Here is an 18911-nt window from a genome sequence, read left to right on the forward strand (position 1 = left end):
TTGTAGCCCCGGCCCCTAGCCCATCAGCCGTGCCCCCTAAACCTCAAGAACTTCCCTCTGCAGAAGAGCGGGAGCACCCTCCCTCTGTGTTTTGCACCCAGGTCTGGGTGATCCGGAGCCAGAGGGAGTGGCCAAGGAACTTCCATAGCATTGGCAATCACCGCCTGCCCAGTCAGGCTTCAGAGCCTAAGTGGGTAATGGCAGGGAATGCGCAGCTGGCTGGAGGTGGCGCTCAGGGTCTGGCGGTCATCCGAGCCCAGACGCGGCAGGCGGGTGGCCTGGGACTGGGCAGGCGCATGCGCCCCGTCGTCATGACAACGCCTGCGCGGCGGCCTCGGAGTGAAAAGGAACATGTGTGGCAGCAGGAAGGAGGCCGCCCGCGCCGGGCCCCGGTTCCCCCCTCCCGCTCCCACTACGACCCCTAATCCGTCCTGGGCCCTGGCCGACGGTAGTGGTAAGAACTAGGGTGTCCTTTGGCGCCTGCCTGGCCCACAGGAAGCGCACGAGGGGCTTCGGCCCCAGCTGCAGGGTTGCTCGCGCCAGCCCATTCCTCCGAGCAGGCTGCCGGCTCGAGGCGGTGCGGCAGGAGGGTGCCCCTGGGAACCCCAGCTTTGGCCAGAACTCTGGGGGCCCCCCAAATGTGGGCGGGAAGGGAGCCCCAAGTCCCCCTGGTGGGTCTGCCCTTCACATGAGCCCTTGTCCTGGAGGAGGGCGTTGTCTGTTGCTCTGCTCCTACGGTCTCCGGGAAGGGTGTCTAGGTGCTCTTCTAGGGCTCTTTTTTGTGGAAGCTCCAGAAGGAAGGGCCTAGGTGGGCAAGAGGGTCTTGAGACAGCTCTGACTTTGCCTCTCTATGCCACCTCCGTTTTAAGTATTTCTGCAACCTTGAATTATCTCTAGCAAATTAATCGCAGCTTGCACGCCCCTCCTCCTGCCACCGATTCCATTTTGGATGCTTGTGTTATAAAGTGTGTGCTTGTAGATAGGGAACTGTGCTAGAAGCCTTACATATTCCTCACCGCATCCTTGAGATGGGCACTGTGCTCTGCTTTTAGCGTAAGAGGAAATTTAAGATGGGAGAATTAAGGTAACTTGTACAAAGGTACACAGGTGATCCTGGGTAGGTAGCCCAGTCTGACTCACTCCTAACCCTTGGATTTCCTGCTACTTGGCTGTTCCTGTATAGAAGGGATAGGGGACACCTCCGACATGAGCCCTTTCTTTAGAAATTCTAACAAGTGCTGCCAGGTGAAAAATATTTGGAATACAAGACTTTGGCATGGATGAAAAATGACATTTGAGTTAGAGTCTTGATATTGTGTAACTGGTTAGTCCTAGTTTAAGCTTTACAATTTGAAGACGGATTTATTATTTTTCCCTAATATGAATACAGGAAATAAATTATTGGTGCCATAAAATCCTGACACACAACACTTAGGTGAATTTTAAATGAAAGAGAGCATAGCAGAAAAATATAGCAGAAACTTTTAAATACTTTAAATCCATGGTCAGGGAATAAGAATTTTTTTTTTTAAGATTTTATTTATTTGAGAGAGGGAGAGCACAAGCTGGGGAGAGAGGCAGAGGGAGAAGCAGACTCCCCACTGAGCAAAAAACCCGATGGGGGACTCAATCCCAGGACCCCAGGATCATGACCTGAGCTGAAGACAGATGCTTAACTGACTGAGCCACCCAGGCACCCCAAGAATTTTCTTGTAACTTTCTTTAGCTATATTTAAGTTGTAATCTAAGATTCCTTCCTTCAGAGAAACATGAGTTCTGACACATTTCTTCTGCATGTGTTGGGTTGGTGCCGCCAGCTGAGGGCAGGCACTGAACCTCAGAGATTCTCAGGCCAGTCTTCTCTTTTTAATAGCAAGGACGGTAGTATGCAAGAAGGGAGGAAAGAAGCCCAGTGGGAGCCCACCTCCAACAAGTAAATTTGTTAGAGATCTATTTACTGTGTTTCCTGTGAAGAATGCTAAAGTAGCATTGTGTAGTTTGAATTCCATGTGAACCATGGTCACATAAGTCTGGGAAATGGAGTATTTTTTCTCTCCCTTTTCTCCAGGCTCAACAGTTTGAAGAGTCTTTGTGCACCTGAGTGTTGTAAATGTCCTGAGAAGTATTATAGAGGTCTGCTTCGCTTTAATTCAGCACTTCCCAAACTTATTTGACAATAAAATCTATTCTATTTAGAACATCTTTGATCATATTCTGGAAGATTAGTATTCTGAGGAACACAGTTTGGGAAATATTGTGCTAAAGTGTTATATAAATTCATGGAAACTTCCTAAAATAAGTGAAGAGTTTTTTTATGTACATCCACCCATAAGACAGGAAATTCTGTTGACATTAAAATTTTTCAGAGACCGACATGGGAAAGCTCACCATGTTAACTGAAAAGATATAGGACTGTACTGAAATATTCCATTTTTTTTAAAAAAAAAGGCTAATATGTACATAGATGAGAAAAACAATAAGGAGGAAATACCCACAGACCTTAATTATAATGGTTCTTTAGCAGTGGGATTGCTGATAAATATTTACTTCTTTTTGATATTGAAATTTCCAAGTTGTCTGGAATAAGTGGGCTAATTTTTTTTAAAAGCTTATTTAAAAAAACTATTAAAAAATTTACTGCTCTCATTTTTAATGTAATAGTCCTCATTTTAAATCTTGTTCTGCAAGTTTGTTTAGCAAACTCTTTGAGTTCATACAGTGCAGAAATCTCAGCAAAGAACATCTCTTGAGGGCGCCTGGGTGGCTCAGTTGGTTAGGCGACTGCCTTCGGCTCAGGTCATGATTCCAGAGTCCCAGGATCAGGTCCCACATTGGGCTCCCTGCTCAGCAGGGAGTCTGCTTCTCCCACTGACCCTCCCCCCCATGTGCTCTCTCTCTCCCTCTCTCACTCTCTCAAATAAATAAATAAAATCTTAAAAAAAGAAACCTTATAAAAAAAAAAAAAGAACATCTCGAGATGCAGAGACTTAGGCTGGCTCCTGAAGATACCAGGCTGGTTGAATAGTGAGATCTCTGAGTACACTTTTTTTTTTTTTTTTTTTTTAAGAGACCCATAGAAAAGACAGGATAGAAAACAAAGATAGTGGTATGTGCTTCTAAGAAGAGGGACATCATTCCCACCCCCAGAAGGCTTGGGTCTTGCAAAAGATCCTTTTAAGTTAGTATCAAAGACAGTAAGACCATTAAGGAAAGATGCAGGCATAACAGAGGAAGGAGATTTCAACTCCTGCTTTGTTTCCGTCTTCTTTATTAAGGACTGAACAGAGAAAAATCAACCTTTAGAAAGAGGAAATGGAAGGCCGGGGTCGGTGAAGAGCTTCTCTGAGTCAGGCCTCAACTCCGTGTTAGGAGGAACCGACAGAGCTGTAGCCAAAGATGCCATCAACTTATGTGAGGGTATCCAAGGAGCCTCTGAGACTTGGGGATTTTTCAGATCCTTTTAGAGTGTAGATTCTCTGATTAAAATTGCCTTTATTTGAAGTCATGATAAGAAAACGTGAGTCCCCCTGACCTGATGTGGCGGAGTGGAAAGAGGCTTTGGAGTCTGTTTCTATACTCTGTCCTTATTAGCTGTATGATTTGGGACAAAATAATGTCTCTGAATATCCTTTTACTCTGCTACCTCTGTTAGTTCTCCCCGTATGTCACTTCCATGTTAGTGTCTGCCTACCCTCGGTGGGTGCTTCTATGGCCCTGCTTCTCCAAACAGCATTCTTATTCCCCCCAGTTCCTACTATTTCCCTCTTCTTTCTCTATTCTTAATTCTGTTGCCTTTTCTTCCTCACCCCTGACTCTATGCACACACACATTCGTATCTTTGAAAGAAGTGTGTTTTGGGGGAGGGGATGGAGGGGAACAGGAAAGGTCCTGGTATAATTTGTATGTGATGAAGAGTAATGCACTTATTTTTCAAAAGCTCCAGAAGTTATTGGCCATCTCCAGGAAAATTATTATAATCTCTGTATGGAAAAGTCCCAGAAAATTAATTCCTTTATATTGCATATACTCCAAGAAGTGGATGAAGAAATTGAAAAGGGGTAAGGAAGACACTTAACTTGACTACATAAGTAATATTCACTGACATCCTGTGAAAATCCTGGAATACTGAGTGATTTGTTTAAAGCCATTTGCACATGCTTTTTAAAACAGACCTACCTTGGGCGCCTGGGTGGCTCAGTTGGTTAAGCGACTGCTTTCGGCTCAGGTCATGATCCTGGAGTCCCTGGATCGAGTCCCGCATCGGGCTCCCTGCTCAGCAGGGAGTCTGCTTCTCCCTCTGACCCTCCCCCCATCACATGTGCTTTCTCTCTCATTCTCTCTGTCTCTCAAATAAATAAATAAAATCTTTAAAAAAATAAAAATAAAAAATAAATAAAAAATAAAACAGACCTACCTTTTGATTTAGGACAGTGGCTGATGGACACTGTTAGCTGGTCTTGGAGGTAGTGGAGTACGTGGGGAAGAGCACTAGACCAGCCATCTCCGAGTCTAGCCTTCACATTTGTCCTGAACTCCTGTGAGCTGGATTGATTTATGAAAAACATTGAAGTCTTTGATATCATTTATCTATCAGGTGGAGATACTTTTTTTTTTTTTTAAGATTCCATTTATTTATTTGTCAGAGAGAGAGGGAGCACACAAGCAAGGAGCCGGATGTGGGACCCAATCCCAGCAGAAGGCAGACGTTCAACCTACTGAGTCACCCAGGCATCCCGATACATTGTTTTGTGTGTGTGTGTGTGTGTGTGTGTGTGTGTGTGTGTGTGTGTGTGTGAAAGAAAAATTATATAGTATAAAAGTGTTTACTATAGAGTATTCAGTCTATAGAGTATTCTATAGAGTATTCAGTTGTCTTAAGTTACTTAGTGTGAATCTGTATTGTGATACATACTTGGTTTCAGTAAATGCTATTCATGATGTTACTATTTCTATAGGAGGAAAAAATACTTCTATTTCTTTAGTGGGTTTCTTTTTTGTATCTTAATAGATCGGAAGGAATCACATTAAACATTGCTGGTAACAGTCGCTTAATGCCAGAAGAAAAAGTAACAGGTGAAGATTTTTGGATTCTTTTAAGAATTTTAAAGAAGAATCCATATATTAATGGTATATGTCTCCTTAACAATCATTACCTCTTGCTTTCATTTTCCTGATTTTAATTATTCCGTATAAGGAACATCAGCCTGTATTCATCTGTGTTCTTCAGGTTTGGATGTTAGATATAACTTCGTAAGTGACGTTGGTGCATACTATGCTGCAAGACTGCTTCAGGTATTTTACTACAAAATGTTCTTAGTTCGTTATGTTTTCTTCCAGGAGTCAGTGAAGAAGCAGTCCTTTTTCTTTGGAATGTACAGGGTTCGAGCATCCCAAGCCTGCTAAGTTAACCCTTTATTGCAGCCTTCACTTTGCCGATGCCCATGCTGCAATGCGGTTCATTTTATTTAAGACAGACAGGGGGGGTCAAAAAAACAAAAACAAAAACAAAAGACAGTGTGGTCTACCAATCAGAGTAGGTGTACTTTAAGAAAAGGCTTTGTTTCAGCGTCAAAAGATTGGCAAATATGGGTATATGTCTGTATTTTCAGTTAAAATGTTTAAAGCAGCATATATCATTTTTTGATACCTCTCTTAAATTGGTTTCTTAAGTTCCTAACTACTTGTCCCAATCTCAATTGCTAAATGTGCTTCCAATGAGCTTTAAAATGATCCTAAAATTCTCATATCCATGCGATGGCACACAGCACAGCACAGAGTAAAGATTGAAAAATATGAGCTAATTCTCAGCAATTACAAAAATGCTGCAAAAATAATCAAAATGTTCTTGAGTTTTCTTAGTTCTGTTTGTGGTGAAACCACCTACTCTAGTGGCACACGCACACAAAATGCTAGTTTTGTAGAATGTCCAGGATCCTGACCTTGCACTATATTTATAACACTTGAAATAAGTGGAAAACCCACGTGTGTTTTTGTTATTGGTAGATTGCTGGTACCTAGAGCTCCTGAGTCCTCTTTTGCAAACTTGTACACTATGGTTAAATAAAGGACATTCATACTTTGAATGATTGATCAAAATAGAATATAGTCTCTTTCATTTATATTGCAATTATGTTTAAATGAGCATGGTGATTCCCTCCCCCTCCACACATACACCTTAATGGTAGCTTCTTTTGCTGGACTTTCAGATTTTCTGTTACAAAGATTTTCTTTGGAGGTAAATACTTTTACTTAAAGCAGCTCCTATATTATTTTTTTCCTAACAATTATATATGTAATAGCTTCTTTCCTCTCCTTATTATAGAAACAACATAACCTCGTTTACTTAAACCTTATGTTTAATGATATTGGGCCTGAAGGTGGAGAACTGATTGCTAAAGCACTACATGTAAGCATTTATATACCTCAAACTAACATTTTCTTTGGGAATTTTAACTTTCGATGGCTTGTAATTAACAGAATGAAATGTTATGAACTCATTATTGTGCAAATGTGTACTTTTATTACACTTCAATTTATTAAAATGTAACATGAGCACTTTTGAACTCCTTTAAAAAAAGCTTTATTAAGATACATCCAGCACATCCAGGTCCATCTTCTCTACAGCTAGCACTTGTTACTGTCCTCTTGATTTTAGCCAACCTAGTGGATATGCAGAGGTTTTTTGGTTTTGGTTTGCATTTCCATCATGATAATGGTGCTGAGCATCTTTTCATGTGCCATTCTTTGGAAAAAATGCCTGTTCGATGCCCATGTCTAGTTGTCTCTTTAAGTTCTAGGAGTTTTCGTATGTTCTGGATGTAAGTCCCTTATACATGATTTGCAAATGTTTTCTCTCATTCTGTAGGTTGCCTTTTCACTTCCTTAATGGTGTCCTTTGAAGCACAAAATTAATTTTGATAAAGCTCAACTTAGTTTTTCTTTTGTTTGTGCTTTTGGTGTTATATCTAAGGCCTTGCCTAACTCGAAGTTATGAAGATTGACACTTGCATATTCTTCTAACCGTTTTTGTTTTAGCTCCTTTTAGTTCTTTGATCCATTTTAATATTTGTATATGATGTGAGGAAGGAGTCTAACTTCATTCTTTTGCATGTGGATATCCAGTTGTCCCAACACTATTTAAGACTATTCCTCCCCCATTAATTTTGATGCCCTTGTCAAAAATCCATTACAAATGGTTTATTTCTCTACTCCTCATTCTACTCTGTTAACCTGTATGTCTATCCTTATGTCAGTCCCACACTACCTTGATTACTGTAGTTTGTGGTCAGTTTCGAAGTCAAGAAGTGAGTCCTTTTTGTTCTTGTTTCAAGATGTGGTGGATCTTCAGGGTCCCTTGCATTTCCATATAAATTTTAAGATCAGTTTATCAATTTCTGCAAGAAAAACAAGGATTTTGAGAGGAATTGCTTTAAGTCTTAATTTGGGGAGTACTGCCATCCTAACAGTATTGTCTTCTGATCCATGAACGTGGGATGTGTTTCCATTATTTATATCTTTATTTCCTTCAACAGTGCTTTGTTTTTAATGTGCAAGTCTTGCTTTTGCTAAATTTATTCCTAATGCTTTATTCCTTTTGATGCTATTGTAAATGGGATAGTCTTAATTTCAATCTTGCATTGTTCATTGCTAGTGTGCAGAAACACAACTGATTTTTATATATTGATGTTACATCCTGCGGTCTTGCTGAACTCACTAGTTCTAACAGCTTTTTTTGGGTGGATTCCTTAGGATTTTCCATATATAAGATCATGTTATATGCAGACAGATAGTTTTCTTTTCCAATGTGGATGCCTTTTTTTTTTTTCTTTTCCTTGCCTAATTGCCTCATCTAGAACCTCCAGTACACTTGAAGTATTAACAGTAGACATCCTATTCGGTGGCTCAGTGTGTTAAACGTCTGCCTTTGGCTCAGGTAATGATCCCAGGTTCCTGGGATCGAGCCCCACATCAGGTTTCCTGCTCAGTGGGGAGCCTGCTTCTCCCTCTCCCTCTGCTGCTCCCCCTGCTTGTTCTCTCTGTAAAATAAATAAAATCTTTAAAAAAACAAACAGTAGACATCCTTGCCTTCTTCCTGCTCTTAAGGGGTTTCAATTAATAACTATTTGCAGTTATATATCCTCTAATATTCATTAGGACACTGAAATGTCTGATTTTTCTTTGTGAAAGAATTATTAAGAGTGGAATGAGAGGAGTTAAATTTTGCAAATGTCTGAGGAATTATATTCCTTTAAAAGTGATACAGGGAGAATACGGAGTGATTGCTTAATGGGTGCAGGGCCTCCTTTGTGGGGAGTAGGGGGGGTGAAGTATTTTGAAACCACCTAGGTGATGACCATATAACATTGTGAATTTATTAAGAACCAGTGAATTGTATACTTTAAAATAGTTAACTTTGGGTTATATGAATTTCACCTCAATAAAAAAAAGTGGTATAATTTTCTTAGAAAACAAATTTATAGGTTTCCCAATTAAAGGAAAATTTATTAAAAATCTACTTCATTTACTGGGCATTGTTTGGACATCTGTTTCCTGGCCATTCTTCCCAGTAAAAAACTAGATTTCTTATCTCTTATTGGGAAACTGAATGTTACCTTTAAGGAGTATATCTTATTCTATCTCCATGAAACCTTGAAAAATTGAGGAGTCTGCAAATAGTAAGTCTCCTAACTCATGTATACCAAAGAGAATTCTATGGAATAAAAATTTAATGGAGTTTTGATTCTTTTCCTTTTCAGAAGAATACAACTCTGAAATACCTAAGAATGACTGGAAACAAGATTGAAAATAAAGGCGGAATGTTTTTTGCTGCAATGCTACAAATTAATTCATCTTTAGAAAAATTAGATCTGGGTGACTGTGATCTGGTGAGTAAAATGGTTGAGAAAAATCACCTAGGTACTACATCATTCTCCTTGGAAACCAGGATAGGGAATTGTTAAAGAGACCAGCTAAATGACAGTCTTATGAAGCTTGCCCCTAATATCTAATATCAGAGAAAAAGGTTTTTTTTGTTTTTACTATTAGGCATAATAGTGCTATTAATCAGATTGTTCTAAATAATACTGTAGAGGAATACCTAGAATAAAATTCTTCCTAAGCTTCTATCTATAACCCTTCTTAACCTATATGGGACTTTTTGAGAAATTGTTTTTTAATTAAAAAAAAATGCTACTTCATTAGAAAGCCTATATTCTAGTTGGGAAAACATCAATAAAGAGAAAAGTGCTACCAAGATGGCCAGGTACTCTGGTAGGAGGTAATCTGCATGATAGGGCAGTTGCCTAATATCTGAGGAGGTAATACTTGAGTCACGAAGGGTGAGAAAAAAACTGCCTTGGAGAGGGTCCATGGCAGAACATTCCAGGCAGGGGTCCAGCACACAAAGACTCTAAAAGATAGTGTTACCCCAAGTATGATATGGGTAGCATTGCTATTATAGATTGAGGTAATTTTACTACTCATGTATTTATTTTTACAAATGCTCTATTTTGAGGAATAACAGTTTTCCATTTATGGTAGTGATAGAGCTTTAAAATAAAGTGGAAAAAGTGAGTTGATTTAATAGAGCACTATTAAGTAAACAGTAAAACTGAGATTCCAAAATGGCAAAAATCCTGAGTGGCACATGAATAATGAAATGTTGAGTCTGGCAGGTTTTAAGAACTGAAAAGCTAGAGTGGCTAGACAGAAGGAGTTAAGAGTATCTCAAGTGAAGGTGAGAGGTGTGCAGAGGCCAGATCCAGCAACGTTGTATGGGTTGTGGGTCACAGGCCAGGGGAAGAGGGGATTGTGTTATACATATCATGATAAGGCTTTGAGGGGTGACATGATTTGTCCTTTAAAAAGATCACTGTGGTTTCTGTGGGGAATTAGAGGGTGGCGAGAGGAAGCTCACTGTCCACTTAGGAAGTTACTATAGTCCAGGCGGGCAGTAAGGACTGGGGGTGGGGTGGTGGCACACAGATGTGTTAATTTGAGACCTCTTTTGGAGACAGAATCTCTAAGACTTACTAATTGGATGGGAGGGTGAGTAGACTGGCGGAGAGGAGGCCCAGATTTTCTGGCATAACAGCTAGGGGTGTGTGGTGGTGTCCATCACAGAAATTGGAGAATTAGGCCCTTCCAATAACATAAAGAGGGAATCCTGTGGAAGCTATGAAAAACGTGATTAGTAAACCTTTCCCACTGCACAGACACTGTGAGTATGCATATAAAAGAATGCTTGCACAAGGTCTGTTCTAAGTAGTGTAGAACCCTAGCTGGGATCTGCATCTGTGTCTGGGTATCTGAAGTCGGAAACACATAGAACCTTGAAGACTTAGAAGCAAACCTGGAGGTGAATGTCCTAGGAAATGGATGCCAAAACTTTAAGAACTCCCCGTGCATGTTAAAGATTTTAGGGCAGGGAGAAAAGAACATAGTAACAATTCATTTCTGAATTTGACCAAACTATAATTCAGGGTTTACAATTTAAAATACAATTTATTTCTAGGAATCCAGATTACTAATTTTGAAATAGGGAGGTTATATACTTCGTCAGTTTCCTTAATGAATTTACTGTTTCTAGGGAATGCAAAGTGTGATAGCATTGGCTACAGTCCTAACTCAAAACCAAACAATTAAGGGAATAAACCTAAACCGACCTATACTGTATGGTGAACAGGTATGTATTCAAAGTGATGACAGCTAATATTACTACATGTGAATGAAATGAAGGTACTCTTTACTGAAGTTTATGTCAAGGTTCATTCATATTTTTAGAATTTACTGCATTTACGAAGAAAAACTTGTTTGAAGAAAAATTGAGTTAAATAATGATTTTAGATGTTTAAGCAGTAAATGTCTCTTTTTTTTCTTGTAAACTCAGATTATCTAACAGTGAGTAAACCTGTAAAGAGGCAGAGTAGTTAAGACGAGAACAGTGATTAAAAGTTTTAAAGGTTGGATAAGAGCTCAGTGTGAATTGTTTTGTTGTTTGTTATATTGATATCACTAAACCGCTTTGAAATCATGAGTAACAGTGGCCAAATACGTGTGAAGAGCAGCCTGGGAAGTGTGGACTTGATCCTATAGGTAAGCTGCATGCCGGAGACAAGATGATGAGTAAAAACATTGTAGCTGCTTTCGAGGCTTCTCTTTGCTCTTTAACAGAAGTGGCAGAGCAGGTTTTCAGATTGAGGACATGAGATTTCAAGGATAAATCAGAATTTTCTGGATTAGACCTTGAGGAAATAAGTCTGTTAAACTATATGAAATCACACTAGAAGCACGATTTTTTTTTAAGATTTATTTGACAGAGAGACACAGCGAGCGAGGGAACACAGTAGGGGGAGTGAGAAAGGGAGAAGCCGGCTTCCCCGATGTGGGGCTTGATCCCAGGACTGACCTGAGCTGAAGGCAGACACTTAACGACTGAGCCACCCAGGCGCCCCAATGATTCCTCTTTGTGTCAAGTGGTGTCATTATTCCCAAATCAGAGAAGAGTTAAGAAAAGCCCAAGGTCTTAGGTCCAGGCCCTTGCTCTTAGCCTGGTGCTTCTAGCAGTCAGCTAAACTCCAGCCTGCTTTCTGTTCCTCTCCAAGGCAGCCACTACCCCCTGTCCCTGTGAGTCCTAGTCTCCTCAGTGGATGTGGAGTAGAGCCCTCCTGTGCTTCTTCACACTTTGCTGTTCCCAAACATAAGCCCTGCAGACCTCTCTTCCGTTTCACTATCTGGGGAGCATGGAAAGATGTGGATGCCAGGTGCCATCCTGGGCAAATTGTCAAAGTTGGTAAATGGATCTAAAAACACTTCTATTTCTGATTTTAGTTCCCTTCCCTAATAAGGGTAGTCCCTTAACCAAACTTCTTGACCTAAAAAAAAAAAAGGCAGTCAAAGCATAAGACACAAGTATGTATCCTGTGCTCTGTCCAGGCACCATGCAGAGCAATACTGGACCCCTACGTGGCCAGTTTACATTTGTTATGATCCCAACTATAGCTTCCCTTTGGGTCTTTGTCAGTGCCAGCAATAATTTAAACAAATCAGATATAGGATTACAGACTACTGAACAATAAAAAATGCTTTCTAGTGTTCTACATAACAGTTATTTTATGCCAGGTACTTTTCTGTTACTTGTGAGGGAAGTATAATTTTATCTGTCTTACAGAAAAGGAAACTGAGACTTAGCTAGATGAAATAATTTGCCCAAAGTCAGACAGCTAGTATAAAGCTAGTATTTGGACAAAGCTCATACTTTTATTATAAAACTCATGTACTATCTGCTACTGCTATGTGGTTTCATTTAACTTTTGTAGTTTTTCTCAGAGTTATTATGTAGAAGTACATAATTTGAGCATACATAGTTATTCATGGTCGTGATCAGCATTTCCAGTGACTATAAAACTTATAAAAAGAGCAATCTTGGGGAACCTGGGTGGCTCGGTCAGTTAAGCATCATACCCTTGATCTCAGCTCAGGTCTTGATCTCAGTTCAAGTCCTGCACTGGGCTCCATGCTAGGCATGGAGCTTACTTTAAAAAGAAAAAAAATGCAGCAATCAAGTAAGAGGACTTCTCCTTACCATAAAATACTGACCCATTCATTTTAAGACCTGGTTTGACTTTGTTAAAAACTTAAAGTGCTTGGTACTCAAATCCTCATTGAGGTTATATATTTTTTGCCTGGAAGCAGCTAGAGTTTGGAATTAAAAGTAAGTCTTCCAGTGACTAGAACAGTAAAACATATTTAGAAATTTGGGATTATAAAAGGGAAGAATTGGATATCACAGGACTAATGAGTATATTTTTAAAACAGAATCAACATTGAGAAATGGCTTTGTATTTTATCTATAAAGAGTAGAGATCAAGAGAAAAGTTCAGGAACATATGGAGGGTATAAGAAACATTTAGAGATTCTTGAGAGGACAACAATAAGGGAGCTTAATATGCGCAATACGTCATGGGGCCAAGTTTTTTTTTTTCCTCCCCTTCTGGAGTGTTGTTTAGAATTGACTTTTTTAAAACCAGCCTCTTTTACATCACTTAGTCACTGTACTTTCCAAGGTCCTGCTGCCGGTTTTTAAAATGATGAAGTATCATTTGTGTCAAAAGTGATTTTTCTTAAAAGCCAAGCCAAAACAAATACAAACTATAGGCTAATAGTCTTAACTGATATCTTTTTAAAAAGCTAATTTAAGTAACTTAGCATATATTTGGAATAAACATGTACAGCTTCCAAACTGTATTTTAGAAAAAGATTTCACCTGTTTTTAGGAAGAGTCCACAGTTCATCTAGGCCACATGTTGAAAGAAAATCACTGCCTTGTTGAACTACACATGTGTAAGCATAATATAAAGAACTGTGGTATTAAACAGTTATGTGATGCACTGTATCTGAACAGAAGCCTACGCTACCTTGATGTCAGCTGGTAAGTGATAATACATTAATCCAGAAGTCCTGGGAATAATCTATGTAAATATTCACAGTACACAGGATACACTGTTAGATCAGAAAATGTAACCACTGTTGTCAACTTTTTGTCCTAAGCCTTAGTATTTAGTTTATATGCTATTTTATCTCCTAACAATGTGAATGAGCAATTTAATCATGAGTAAACCAGACTGGAAACATTTCATGGCAAATTTAGATTAACTTTTTTGGAAACTGAGTGATTAAAATCTTCACTAAACTAGAAAGTAATGTTCTATACAACAGTTTTGAAGCATGTTAATCTCTGTGAATAAAAGAATACTTCGTATTTTCAAATGTAACCATGTATTTTTCCCTTCCCAGCAATAAAATAACTCGCGACGGAATGGTGTGTTTGGCTGATGTACTGAAAAGTAATACTACCCTGGAAGTATTAGATCTTTCTTTTAACAGAATAGAAAATGCAGGAGCAAAGTATCTCAGTGAAACTCTTGCTTCACACAACAGGAGTCTAAGAGCGTTAGTATGGTTTTATATTTAATCAAAATAAGAGAAAAACTTTTAAAATACTAGCCTCAAGCCCCTTAAAACTCAAGATTCATGATGAAATGAGAAGTTTCTAAACTGACATTAAACATTTCAGTTTCTTTTTCAAAAGTAATGTCTATTAAAATTAGACTGATTCTGGTTGTGATTGCTTAAGATTGGGAAAATTCTTACTGCCTACGGTATTTATCCTGAATTCTATAGAAAAATCATAATATGATCAAGACAAAAAATAATCAAAGTATTATTGGATGATTTTATCCTGAAGGGTGTATTTGTAATCCACCCAAAACATTTACTGAATGATATAAAACAGGCTGTTGGTTTCTAAAATGTAGTTAACTATACTGGATACATGAAGCATCCACTTAGAAAATGAAGTTTCTTGGATTCTAGTTAGCATTATTCTTAAGTATCTTTAATATAATTCCTAAGATTTTACACAATAAAATGTAATAAATGTTGTTGGCTAACTTATGCATCATCTTTGTGGAAGTATGTTTTGGTTTTCAGGGTTATTCTTGTTTCTCATAGGTTGTCAGTAGTCAGCAACAACATAGAGGGAGAAGGACTTGTTGCACTTTCAGAGTCAATGAAAACAAACCCCACATTCTCGAATGTCTACATTTGGGGAAACAAATTTGATGAGGCTACATGTGTGGTGAGTTGTTTGGTTTTTTTAATCTTCACTAAAGGCTTTTTCTGGGGTCTTCTCTATAATATCAGGCATTTACAGGTGGCCTTGGAAATGATTCCAAAATGTAGTAAGACACTTAAGTTTTGATAAATTTTAACATAAGTCCTAAAAATTAAGCACTAGAAAGTTTTGTGGTTGAAATAGAAGATATCAAACACTACATATTAATACAGAGATCACTGAATTATACAGTCCCAATTCCTCCAAAGTTAAAACATTTTAAAAGTCACAACTGTTGATTTATTCTAAATTTGATGTAACACAATCTCGTCTGCTGCCCAATAATTAAACCAAGACATGGAATTTGGAGACATACAGTGCTTTTATGTTGCTTATGTAAATAGAGCCCTTGATACGACTTTCAAAACAAAAGGCATTGTAACAAATAGTTTTTATTTGGAAAGAATGAAGATGCTTTTTTGCAAAAAGACTATCCAAAATTCCACCTCTAAAAAGAGTAATAAAATATACTATTTAAACTCTTGATTTCAGAAAAAGATCATATTCTACACAGTAGAATTAGTTTGGAATAATAAGCTAAAGTAGAAAGCAACTAAAATTTTAAATCTTTTATTGTCTAAATATCTGCCTTTCTCTATACTCACAACCTTATTGACCAACCATTTTAACATGTTTGTATGACACCCTTACAAAGATACCAATGACCCAAGAGATATACAAAGAAAATTCTACAGTGAAGACGGAATTAGGCTACTGCCAGGCCAGCATCTAATACTACAGGAATTGTCTAAACCTCAGTCTATAAATTAGCTTCAGGGAGTTCATGAACTCCATACAGTTGTATGCCAAAATTTGGTTGCTTATTTTTCTGAGAAATGGGTCCCTGGCTACCATCAGATTTTCAAGGCATATACAACTCCCTCCTCCCTAAGAACCCCTGTAGGACTTGAAAATTTTGACCATGGGACCTTTGGCCCACAAAATCTGTAATACAGAGAACTGTTAATTCTAGGAGCCATAGAACAAAATACCTTAAAACTTAGAAATAATTTTTTCAAGATTATAATTTCATTATGTGATATTAGGTGAACAAAAATCATATGTAAAAAATACTAAAATTCAGTAATTTACTCAGAATATTTTAAACTAAAAATCACAGCTAATCTGAATACTGAAATTAGCTTATTCATTTTTGTGGTAATTAAACAATTTTCTTAATGATAGGTTCTTCTTTTCTTAAAAATCATAGGCTTATTCAGACTTAATTCAAATGGACCGTCTAAAACCAGATAATACAGATGTGGAGCCATTTATGGTGGATGGACATGTGTATCTTGCAGAAGTCTCCAATGGCCTTAAAAAGCATTATTATTGGAGACCAACTTATGAAGAAGCTTGCACGAACTCACCTAACGCAGGTTTTACTCTTGTACCAGTAGGTGAACATCTATGAAAAACAAGCTCTAAAATAATTTTCACATATTTGTCTTATGTTAATATTTTATTGCCTATTAAATTTTTCTTAGAATGTTTTACCTCATATATTTGGAAATGACTATATTAAAATGACTTTGTATAACTATCCATTGTGGAAAAAACAGTAGTATTTTTTAAAAGAAATTTTACAGGAGAGGGAAGATGGCAGAATAGGAGAACCCTGAATTCACCTCCCCCACGGACATATGGAGGCAACAGCTACATGTACTGCAACTCACTCTGAAAACCACCTGAAGAGTGGCAGAACAGATCTTCCACAGCTAGGTGTAGACACAAGGTGACATCAAAAAGGGTAGGAGGGACAGATGCATCGGGAATGAAACTCCTGAAGTGACTACTCAACAAAGGTGGGGGACATCACAGGCAGGGAGGAGCGACCCCACAATGGACACCCCTGGCCCTGGGGACTTGCACTGGGAAGACCCAGTCTCCATAATGTCTGGCTTTGAAAATCAGTGTGGCTTAACTCCAGGAGAGCTGGAGGGCTTAGGAAACCAAGTCCTCACCCTTTAAAAGCCAACACATTACATAACTTGGCCCGAGACAGAGCACAGAAGGAACAGTTTGAAAAGTGCCTGGGGTATATGTGTGGGAGATTTATTGACTAGTTTTAGGATGTGTACAGGAGGGGCAGGAATCTACAGGAAATACAGGAGCTTTCTCTAGGCACGAAAGTGCTGGTAGGTGCCCTTTTTCTTGCTCTCTCCCAGCCTAGATAGCCAGACACTTGGAGAAGCCAGTTCTGACATTCTCCCCCTACCTTGCTTGAACTGTGTGCCCTGCCCTGTCCAACCTGCCCACCGTGGTAGGCACCCCTCCACAGCACCTCCTGCCCTGGGGAGGGGGGAGCTAACCCCACACACCAGTGCATGTGCAATTGCTATAGCTGTGCTTCTCAGCTGCCTATAGATGGAGCAAGCCCTACCCTCAGTGTCTGCAGCAGTCACAGAGGCTCATTCCAGACACCTGGGCTAACGGCCAGCCCTGCCTACCAGCAAACCCACAGGTGCTGCAACCAGGTCTCACAGCCAGCCAAACAGGAAACAAGTCCTGCTCACCAGTGAGCCCAGAGCAGGCAAAGCGGACCATTGCAGACAGGCTGAGCACATAGAGACTACTAGGGCTTATTAGCCAGCTGTGCAGCAGACAAGCCCTGCCCACAACTGTCCCCTTAACACGACAGGATGATCATTGTAGCCAGTGGGGCAGAGGGCTAGCATCATCCACCAGCATGCCAGCATCCATCATGGCTCAACCTCAACAGGTTCTGGTGACTAGGGAGGACTGTGTTGCAGGAAACCACAGGATGCCTTCCACACAAGGCCACTACTTTCAAGAGCAGGAGAAGCAGCTGACCTACCTAATTTATAGAAACACAAAATGAGGAGACACAGGAGTATGTCCCAAATGAAAGAAGGAAAAACCACAGAAAAAGAGCTAAGCAAATGCCTGATAGAGTTCAAGGTAATGGTCAGAAAGATACTCACCAGACTTCAAAGAAGAGTGGATGAACTGAGAAAGAACTAGTCAGAGATAAAGAATATAATAAAATAAAAAATGTGTTAGAGGAAATCAGTAGATTAGAGGATAAAGAACAAATCAGTGATGTGGAAGACAGGGTAATAGAAAACACCCAAGCTGAACAGTGAAAAAAAATAAAAAATGAGAACGGGTTAGGGGACCTCTGTGACATATCAAGTGTATGAACATCTGCATTATAGGGATCCCAGAAGGAAATAAGAGAAGGGGGACAGAAAACTTATTTGAAGAAATAACAGCTGAAAACCTCCTTAACCTGGGGAAGGAAACTGACATCTAGGTGCAAGAAGCAAGGAGAGACTTAAGATGAACCCAGGGAAGTCCACACCAAGATACATAATTAAAATGACAAAAATTAAAGAGAGAATCCCAAAAGCAAGAGAAAAGCAAACAATTACATACATATATGGCAAACCCCGTAAGGCTATCAGCTCATTTTTAGCAGGACTTTATAGACCAGAAGTGAATGGCATAATCAAAGTGCTGAAAGAAAAAAAAAAACAACAAAAAAACAAAAACCCTGCAACCAAGAATACTCTATCCAGCAAGATTATCACTCAGAATTGGAGAGAGAGTGTCCTGGATAAACAAAAGTTAAAGGAGTTCACCAACACTAAACTAGCTTTACAAGAAATGTTAAAGGAAATTCTCTAAATGGAAAGAAAAGGTTACAGGGGAAGAAAATTATGAGAGGAGAAAATTTCACAGAAAAAGTAAACATATAGTTAAGATAGTAGATCAATCACTTATAAACCTAGAAAGGAGGTTAAAATAAAAGTAGTAAGATCAATTATTTTTATAAAAACTAATCAAGGGATACACAAAAAGAGGCATAATATGACCTCATATACATAAAACATGGAGGGGGGAATAAAACTTGAGTGCTCTTAGAGAACTTAAAAGACCATGATCTCAATATAGACTGCTATACACATAGGGTGTTATATATGAACCCCATGGTAGCCACAAACCAAAAACCTGTGATAGAGAAAGGAATCCAAGCCCGACACTAAACAAAGCCATCAATCACAAGGGAAGACAGAACTACAAAAACAACCAAAAAACAACAAAATGGTAGTAAGTACCTACCTATCAATAATTAAATGTAAATGGACTAAATGCTCCAAGGAAAAGATATAAGGTGACTGAATGAAAACAAGACCCATCTATATGCTGCCTACAAGAGATTCATATCAGACCTAAAGAAGCATACAGATTGAAAGTGAAGGGATGGAGGGGT

At 38.9% G+C, this 18911-nt stretch overlaps 2 protein-coding genes across 7 annotated transcripts in view; one reads left to right on the forward strand and one right to left on the reverse strand.

The window, feature by feature from the left end:
- Nucleotides 1–56: 56 nt before the first annotated feature.
- On the forward strand, nt 57–16219 carry LRRC34 (leucine rich repeat containing 34). Of its 6 annotated transcripts, none has more exons than XM_025879281.2 (11): nt 57–190; nt 3938–4058; nt 5009–5127; nt 5228–5292; nt 6323–6406; nt 8757–8885; nt 10589–10684; nt 13275–13429; nt 13795–13950; nt 14512–14638; nt 15885–16219. In XM_025879281.2, the coding sequence occupies exons 2-11, from the start codon at nt 3985–3987 to the stop codon at nt 16086–16088; spliced, it is 1209 nt and encodes a 402-aa protein (XP_025735066.2). In that variant the 5' UTR covers nt 57–190; nt 3938–3984; the 3' UTR covers nt 16089–16219. The 6 variants fall into 6 exon arrangements, with proteins under 6 accessions (XP_025735066.2, XP_025735042.2, XP_025735049.2 ...); XM_025879257.2 differs by lacking the exon at nt 57–190 and adding an exon at nt 340–454; XM_025879264.2 differs by lacking the exon at nt 57–190 and adding an exon at nt 340–454 and having other exon boundaries at nt 5009–5073; nt 5195–5292.
- The window catches only part of MYNN (myoneurin), a 38922-nt gene continuing 26567 nt past the window's right edge, over nt 6557–18911 (reverse strand). Inside the window, exon 9 of the transcript XR_012379772.1 lies at nt 6557–7394. The gene's annotated coding sequence lies outside the window, so the exon portion shown is untranslated. The remainder of the gene's footprint in view (nt 7395–18911) is intronic.

This window comes from Callorhinus ursinus, unplaced genomic scaffold, assembly GCF_003265705.2.
Source record: "Callorhinus ursinus isolate GAN/ISIS: 27379988/994484 unplaced genomic scaffold, GSC_fseal_2.0 scaffold1, whole genome shotgun sequence".
NCBI classification, from domain to species: Eukaryota; Metazoa; Chordata; class Mammalia; order Carnivora; family Otariidae; genus Callorhinus; species Callorhinus ursinus.